Below are 8410 nucleotides of genomic sequence, written 5' to 3'. Positions count from 1 at the left end.
TTGTTGTGATTGTATAATATTATTCGTGGGTACTTGAAACTTCTAAAGTATACTATTATATATCTATGATAGTACCACGGTTTTTTGTTGATGTATAACGCGTTATATAATTTGGAATTTATTATAGGTACCTAATATAATATTATGCCTTATACCTAGACTAACATACCGTCTCCGCTCAGAATCGTTTTTCTTATACAATGATATTATATCATTGAATTCAAATTTAATACCATCCATTATACAGTGACCCACTTGTAACCTACTGTACAGCAGAGCGAAATCCACTTACCCACCTTTTTTTTTTAATACCATTGATAGGTATATATATGTCTAATACATAGACTGATATACCGTCTCCGCTCAGAATCGTTTTTCTTATACAGTGATATTATATCATTGAATTCAAATTTAATACTGTCCATTATACAGTGACCCACTTCTAACCTACTGTACAGCAGAGCGACATCCACTTATCCACCTTTTTACAATTGTATATTTGTATCTTTCTACTAATTATGATAATTATAATTTTCCTAAGATATATTATATATTATATAATAAAATCCATAAATTGGCCTTGACTGCACCAGTAAGTGTCGCAACGAATGAAAGATCATTTAGCAAACTCCGACTAATAAAAAATAATTTAAGATCATCTATAGGTGATGATAGATTGGAATTTGGATTCACTTATGATTTTAAGCGTGGAAAAATATGTGGTTGATCAATATTAGATGGTATGTACAAAATAGCAACATTATGGGCAACTTTGAAAAACCGTAGAATTAATATCTAATTGAATATATCAATTAATACCTTTTATATATTTTTATACAAATAATAATATTATAATTTGTATTAATAAAAATATTTTGTTTAAAACTGATACACTTATTACACTTTAGATTCTGAGTGGAACGATGAATGTATTGATTTTCAGTCCTGTAAAGAATACTTTTAAAAAGTACTTGAGTAAATACTCAAATACATTTTATTTTAAGTATTTAAGATACTACTTAAATACTTTAATTGTAAAGTATTTCAAATACTACTCAAATACTTTGAAAAAGTATTTTAAATACTTTTCAAATGCTTTTGGTTTTTAAAGTGGGTTTCTAATTATCGTAATATAAACACATAGGTAGTAGGTAATCTAATAGTTATCTAATAGTTTTAAAGGTAATATTATTATTCAATATTCAATAACTTTTTTTAGAAATCTTGTTTTCACAAACCTTTGGGCTTCGGCTAACACAGAAATACAGAATATTAAATAAAACTATTATTCCATTATTGTAGTTGACAATAATATTTTTCCAACCAATTATTTCGAATAAATGTTCGAAATAAAAAACCAAAGTATTCATACCAAAAGTATTTATACAAAAAGAAGTATTCAAATACATTCAAAATACTTCATGCTGAAAGTATTTAAAAAGGTTATTCAATACCTACTTAAAAAAGTATTTGAATACTTTTATTCAAATACTTTTACTCAAATACTTTACAGGACTGTTGATTTTACAATGATGTGTGTTTTTTTTTTTTTTTTAAATTTTTAATTTTTTTTTGTGTCTGTCATCACCTTTTAGGACAGTAAAAGTGCTTGGATTTTCTTCAACTGTACCTTTTCTGATAGGAAAGTGAATCTAGTTGGTACTTTGGGGGGGTCAAAAGTAAATAGCCTTCAGTTTTCGATTAGGTCATTCGACTGTGCAAAGAATTGTCATCGAAGTATGTAATGCAATTATCTTAAAACTAAAAGAAGAATGCATCAAAATCCTCAAAAAGAAGATTGGGAGCGAATAGCAAATGAGTTCTGGGAAATTTGGAATTTTCAAAATTGCATTGGTGCTTTGGACGGAAAGCATGTTGTGATTGAAGCCCCTCCAAACACTGGCTCATTATACATTAATTATAAAAAAACTTTTTCAATTGTTCTTCTAGCATTAGTTGACGCCCAATATAAATTTACCGTTGTCGATATTGGTGCATTTGGAAAAAATAGTGATAGAGGTATTCTATCACATTCAAATTTTGGAAAAGCTCTTGAAAAAAATAAACTTAACATTCCAAATAATCGAGCATTACCGGGTACAAATGAAAAGTTACCATATGTTATCATTTGTTAAGCTTTTCAAGCTATTTACTCAGACCATATCCAGGACCTCGAATGTACAGCGATGTAAAAAAAAGGTGGGTAAGTGGATGTCGCTCTGCTGTACAGTATAGGTTACAAGTGGATCACATGTATAATGGATAGTATTAAATTTGAATTCAATGATATAATATCACTGTATAAGAAAAACGATACCGAGTGGAGACGGTTTGTCAGTCTAGGTATTAGACATACCTATTATAGGTATACTTATCTAAAGTATTAAAAAAAAATTAACCTATAATAGGTATTAATAATAAATTCCAAATTAATCATATCACAATATCAATCAGGTATCAATCTTGGATTTTCTTGAACAGTATCTTGTTTGATAGGAAAGTGAATCTAGTTGGTGCATTCAAGAGGTCAAAATTTGAAATTTCCAATAGTTTTCAAACAGGAAGGTTAGGAAGGTTAGGAAAAACAGGAATTTTTACGCAAAATCTGTTTTCGAGAAAATTGATTTTGGTTTTTGGTGTAACTTTAAAAGGAATGACTGTAGATACATGAAATTTTCACTGGTTGTTTATATTTCCATTTTCTATACCTACATAATACAATTTTAAAAATATTTTGATTTGTTTTGAGCAGTTTACAGACAATTTCAGTTTCCAATTTAATTAGTTTTTTTTTCTATGAATGTTAATAAAACTTTATTTGTTGAGTAAAAATACTTGAAAATTTAATACAAGGTTCCTACTATATTGTTACAATGAGATTTAAAAAATATTAAAAATCCTTAGTCACAATTTTTTTTTTATTAGCATTTAAAGTTCAAAAATTGAAACAATGAGTAAAAATTACGAAAATTAGCAAATTATTTTGAGTTAATAATTCGTAAAAAATTTTCTTTTTAGAACTAAGATATATCAATAAAATTTTATTTGTTTGGTAAAAATGCGTGAAATTTTAATGCAAGGCTCCTGATATATTGTATTGTTACAATAGCAATTGTAAAATATTAAAAATACATAAGCACACATTTTTTTTATAAGCATTTGAAGTTGAAATTTTGACAAAATTTATCAAATTTAAAATTGAATAATTATTTTGTAGTTAAAAATTTATAAAATGTTCAACTTTTATATCTAAGGATTGAAAATTTAAAACAAGATTTCACGTAAATATTTAATTCTGTTACCAAATGTTCGAACGCGGAACGAGTTCGCCGCCAAAATCATGGACGCTCCAAGTCGCGCGAGATGTCGAAGCTCCGCGCGACGCGTTCCCCCTCCGTAGTTACCGCGCCATCGAAAACGGCCGGCGAGCTGGCCATCGGCTGTCGCGAACTTTGTGTCTCTTGTCTTCTTCCATTTTCCAACGGCTGAACGTAGCGCGAAGTCCGCGCTATCGTTCCCGTGTGTGGTGTGTCGTAAAAACCTCGTGTTCGCATGAGGTGTCCGTGAGCCCGAGCTGCGATCAACGGCCACTGTCGGTATACCTAGCTAGTATCTATTACTGAAGTACGTTTTTGCGTTGTAATCGTTGTCGCGATACGTACCTATTTACATCGAGTAAAATAAATAAAATTCGCGTGTGACCACGCCTGTTTGTCCGTCGGGTCCGTTGTGATCGACGTCCGACGCCGAGTTGACATCGAGCGTCCGTTCTCGTGTATTTACCCCGTGAGCGTGTCCCGTTTTACCCTCCGCGTGTCGCGAGTGTTTGCCACGGAAGTACGTAAATATTATACTAATTTCGCGTTCCCTCTACTCGCGTGGAACCACGGGCCATCATCGTCGAATGACGAGCTGAAGATTTGTCCGCCGTCGCCGTTCTGGCGAGAGACCGATATTGGTCGCCACTAAGGATCGACGCAGTCGCCGAATATTTATATAATTTGAACTTTAGACTAATTGTCCAAAAAAATGGTATCTTAGACATATATGGTTTTGAAATGCTTAAACTAAACAGCTTTGAACAATTTTGTATCAATTACGCCAATGAAAAACTTCAACAGCAATTTAATTTAGTGAGTTATATCAGAATAATAATTTACTACTATTTGTTTTGACAAATAAACTATGTGTCTTATTAGCATGTATTCAAACTTGAAAAAGAAGAATACCAAAACGAAGGAATTTAATGGAAGTTGATTGATTTTTATGATAACCAATCTGTAATAAATCTGATTGAATCTACGTTAGGTATACTTATCTTCTTGATGAAGAATGTCGAGTAAGCTATTTATTATTTATTTATTAGTTTGTTACATATTATTATTGAATTATATTGACTATATATTATATTATATATATTTATCAATATTTTAGATGCCTGAAGGATCAGATGCATCTTGGACTCAAAAACTATGTACCAATTTAGGTAAATATGATAGGTTTTTAAAACCTAAATTTGGTATGTAAATATGCAATAAAACTTGTTTATTTTTTAAAACTTATTATTATATTATGTTTATTATATTATTTAAAAAAAGGTGGAATGGATTTTACAATTAAACATTTTGCTGGTGATGTCAAATATTCTTCAGACGGATTTTTGGACAAAAATAAAGACAGTTTTTGAAGATCAAGTGTGTATTTACAGTATAATTGTATTTAATATTGTATCCAAACATTTTTCATTTTATAATATATATTTATTTTAGGTTAATGTATTAAGAAATGGGAAAAATGCTTAGTCACGTAAAATGTTTTTGGTAGAAAGTTCAATAGGTTCACCTACACATTCCAAACAAAATAAGGAAACGGTATGTTATGACTTATGATAATATTAATCTATAATCATGAAAAAAAAACAATTTAATTAAAAGGTTAATTTTTTTTTAAAAGGTTGGTTCACAGTTTAGAAATTCACTTAATGCCCTCATGACAACACTTAATGATACTACCCCACATTATATAAGGTGTGTTAAACCAAATGATAGCAAGTTACCATTTGTGTTCGACATTCAACGAGCTGTTGATCAATTGCGAGCTTGTTGTGTGTTAGAAACAATCCGCATTAGTGCTGCTGGCTTTCCTTCTAGGTATAATATATAATTCAAATACTTTTAATTATTTAATTCATTTTTAAATAATAAATATTTTAGATGGACCTATGTAGATTTCTTCTTAAGATATCGCATATTATTGAAATCAAAGAAAATTAATAGAAATGATCCTAAATTAACTTGTCAGCAAATTGTTGAAGAACATATTGGAGTATATTATCTGTATATTTACTTAAAATGTCTTCAAACACTATAATAAACTAAACATTTTACAGACTAAAGACAACTATAAGTTTAGTAACACAAAAATATTCTTCAGAGCTAGTCAAGTTGCATACTTAGAAAGAAAACGGGCTGATATACGTAAAGATTGCAGCATACTTATTCAAAAAACTTGGCTAAATACATATGCCAAAAAAACATACTTACAAATTCAAACAAGTGTATTAATAATTCAGCAATGTGGGAAAGCTTACCTAGCCAGACGGTATATACTAATATAGGTAGTTTATTTGGATTATTTTGTTAAAATTATTATTATTTTATTTAATTGAAGGTACAGATCAGCAGACAAGCAAAACAATGCTATTTGTAATTATTTTAGCAGTAGCGGCAGCAACTATTAAAATCTACCCCCTGCAAGTTCAAATGTACCCCGTGGTTCCGGCAAGGGACCGATATTGGTCGGCACCAAGAATCGACGCAGAAGCCGTAATCAGGTAAATCATTTGTTTTGTTGGTCCCACGTGTCAGTGGGCTGTTTATATATAATTATTGTTTACCAGCTGTGGTATTTAGTGTTAAGTTGATATTAGTATTTTGGGCACCCGCTAATTGAACTATTTATTTATTGCAAATATATGTGTTTCCAACGACCCTAAACTCTAACCATATTGTACATATTGAGTAACCTGTTCCCGCTCCACCATTCAACACTTAACGCAAGTTGTCGCCGACAACCGCACAATTCGTAGGATCGGTATCGGCGTATGCACCAAAACATCTAAAAAATACATATACACAGTTTATTCTTATATCTAGTCATTTTAAGTTCAAATTTGGACGAAAATCGAAATTTCATATTAAAAAACTAAAAATAACTATTTTAGTTATTTTATTGTGATTGTATAATATTATTCGTGGGTATACTTGAAACTTTTAAAGTATACTATTATATATCTATGATAGTATCACGGTTTGTTGTTGATGTATAACACGTTATAAGTACCTGATGGATATTGTGATATGATTAATTTGGAATTTATTATAAGTACCTACCTCCCTCTGTGCAAAAACTAGTCCCATTAACTTCTCTTAGTATTCTCACTGTGACCTGCGAAGTTACAAATCAGTGTGCCAAGATATATTAAATATTGTTATTATAGATCTTCAAATAGACATCAGATTGTCATCCGACATAGCACGCTAAGAAAGCTCATATACAAGGGGTTTAGGGGTTGATACCCCCAGATAGTTATTGGCGATCAAAAGCTTATCGATTTACAGGCTAGCGGGGGGTGGTCTGAAACGGGCCAGTTGGCCAGATGGAAAAATAACATTTAAATAATACACAGCGCGCCCGTTTCAGATTATCAATTTGATAAGCTTTTGATCGCCAATAGTTTGGAAATTTGACGTACAAGACGCATATGTATAGGTACGTGACATTTCATTTTTTGAAATCAGATTTCGACGAAAATTAAACGATATAATAATTTTTCTAATAATTTGTTTGTAGTTCATTGGGTTATCTTAACAGATTAGGTACAATTACATAATAATATAAAATAATCAATTACGTAAAGAAGACGCATCCTTGACGGCCAATAACAATAATAATTGAACACGGGTGCGCCGAGGGTCACATACGTTGTTAGGTCCAATTTATTGTGAGAGTAATCTTTGTTGACATGGGATAATATCACAGTACCGATAATATAGCTTAAAAAAATTGTATACATATTTTGAGGTGGTTTTTTGGTATTATATCATATTTCATTAATGCCGATCCTAAAACCAACCCTTCGCCTGCCATAATTATTTACGATCCGATGCTGTATTAAGCTGATGAACATAGATTTTAAATAAATATTTAAAGTTATATCTTCGTGCTTATAATTCATATACCATATCTAAAATCGTATACCTCAGTATCAATTACCACCATTATTATGAAATTAAGATTTTGACACAGGTAAGTTACTTGTTAATTTACAGACATTACAGTCATATACATTTATGATATTGAAATAAATTGGCATACATTATCATAACGGTTAGTTGGTTATACTTATAGTAACGCAAATTAACATATTAAAATTACATAATGTTGTAAAATATACATTTTATATAGGATAAAAATATTAACACATCTTATACATTTTAATTTAATTCATTTAATCTCAATATAAGTCATTAATTACATTTATTATTTTAGGGTGCAATAATCTGGATCCCTTGCCAATCAGAAGTATGGCAAACAGCAGAGATAATAGAGGCATATGATGGACATAAATTAAAAGTAAGAACAATTAAATCAAAAGCTGAAGAAGTCATTAATATATCTTCGGATGAAGAACTTCCACCTCTTCAGAATCCTGATATACTTCTCGGAAAAAATGATCTGACGTCACTATCATTCCTACATGAACCAGCTATTCTGTACAATTTATCTAGTAGATTTGTTCAAAGTCGTGAAATTTACACTTATTGTGGTAAACATGAATAGCTTTAAAACAATTTCAACATTTTATTGCATAATGCATTGGTTTTCTTTTATGATTAGGTAGTGCGCTAGTGGCTATCAACCCTTATAAAGATCTTGATATCTATGGTACTGATTCCATGAAAAAATATAGAGATCAAACAATGGGCAGTTTAGAACCCCATATATTTGCTGTTGCAGAACAAGCATTTAATAAAATGGAGATGTAAGACAGTAAATAAAATATTTAGGTGCGCTAATATGATTTAATAAATCTTTTTTTTTTAGAGAAAACAATAACCAGAGTATCATAGTTTCTGGTGAATCTGGTGCAGGAAAAACAGTTTCTGCTAAGTATGCAATGAGGTACTTAGCTTTCATTAGTAAATCTAAAACTGAAACTGAAAATGAAAAAAAAGTTTTGGCTTCTAATCCCATCATGGAGGTAATTTTTTTAAAATGATATTGAAAGTTCAACCTTTTATGAATTTGTATTAACTTTTAGCTATTGGAAATGCCAAAACAGCCATAAATGATAATTCATCTCGTTTTGGAAGTATATTGAACTTCATTTTAATGATCGGAATCACAT

At 30.4% G+C, this 8410-nt stretch overlaps 3 protein-coding genes across 4 annotated transcripts in view; all 3 read left to right on the top strand.

Moving 5' to 3' along the window:
* The first annotated feature begins 1772 nt into the window (after positions 1-1772).
* LOC103308274 lies at positions 1773-2135 on the top strand. Its single transcript, XM_008181373.1, has one exon. It carries the CDS (start codon positions 1773-1775, stop codon positions 2133-2135), a length of 363 nt encoding a protein of 120 aa, XP_008179595.1.
* Positions 2136-3234: 1099 nt separating this feature from the next.
* LOC115034481 (unconventional myosin-Va-like) lies at positions 3235-5833 on the top strand. Of its 2 annotated transcripts, none has more exons than XM_029491612.1 (9): positions 3235-4133; positions 4200-4339; positions 4435-4486; positions 4599-4694; positions 4770-4871; positions 4954-5150; positions 5214-5325; positions 5390-5601; positions 5677-5833. In XM_029491612.1, exons 5-9 carry the CDS (start codon positions 4812-4814, stop codon positions 5738-5740), a joined length of 645 nt encoding a protein of 214 aa, XP_029347472.1. In that variant the 5' UTR covers positions 3235-4133; positions 4200-4339; positions 4435-4486; positions 4599-4694; positions 4770-4811; the 3' UTR covers positions 5741-5833. The 2 variants fall into 2 exon arrangements, with proteins under 2 accessions (XP_029347472.1, XP_029347471.1); XM_029491611.1 differs by having other exon boundaries at positions 3236-4133; positions 5671-5833.
* A 1722-nt stretch (positions 5834-7555) lies between these two features.
* LOC100573477 (unconventional myosin-Vb) overlaps positions 7556-8410 on the top strand; it is a 14824-nt gene continuing 13969 nt past the window's right edge. Inside the window, exons 1-3 of the mRNA XM_029491615.1 lie at positions 7556-7828; positions 7900-8044; positions 8107-8263. Coding sequence (XP_029347475.1) covers positions 7959-8044; positions 8107-8263 — 243 coding nt within the window. The 5' untranslated portion in view covers positions 7556-7828; positions 7900-7958. The remainder of the gene's footprint in view (positions 7829-7899; positions 8045-8106; positions 8264-8410) is intronic.

Source organism: Acyrthosiphon pisum, chromosome A3 (genome assembly GCF_005508785.2).
Source record: "Acyrthosiphon pisum isolate AL4f chromosome A3, pea_aphid_22Mar2018_4r6ur, whole genome shotgun sequence".
Taxonomy (NCBI): Eukaryota; Metazoa; Arthropoda; class Insecta; order Hemiptera; family Aphididae; genus Acyrthosiphon; species Acyrthosiphon pisum.
The sequence above is the reverse complement of the archived record's forward strand: the minus strand, read 5'-3'. Positions and strand labels throughout refer to the sequence as shown.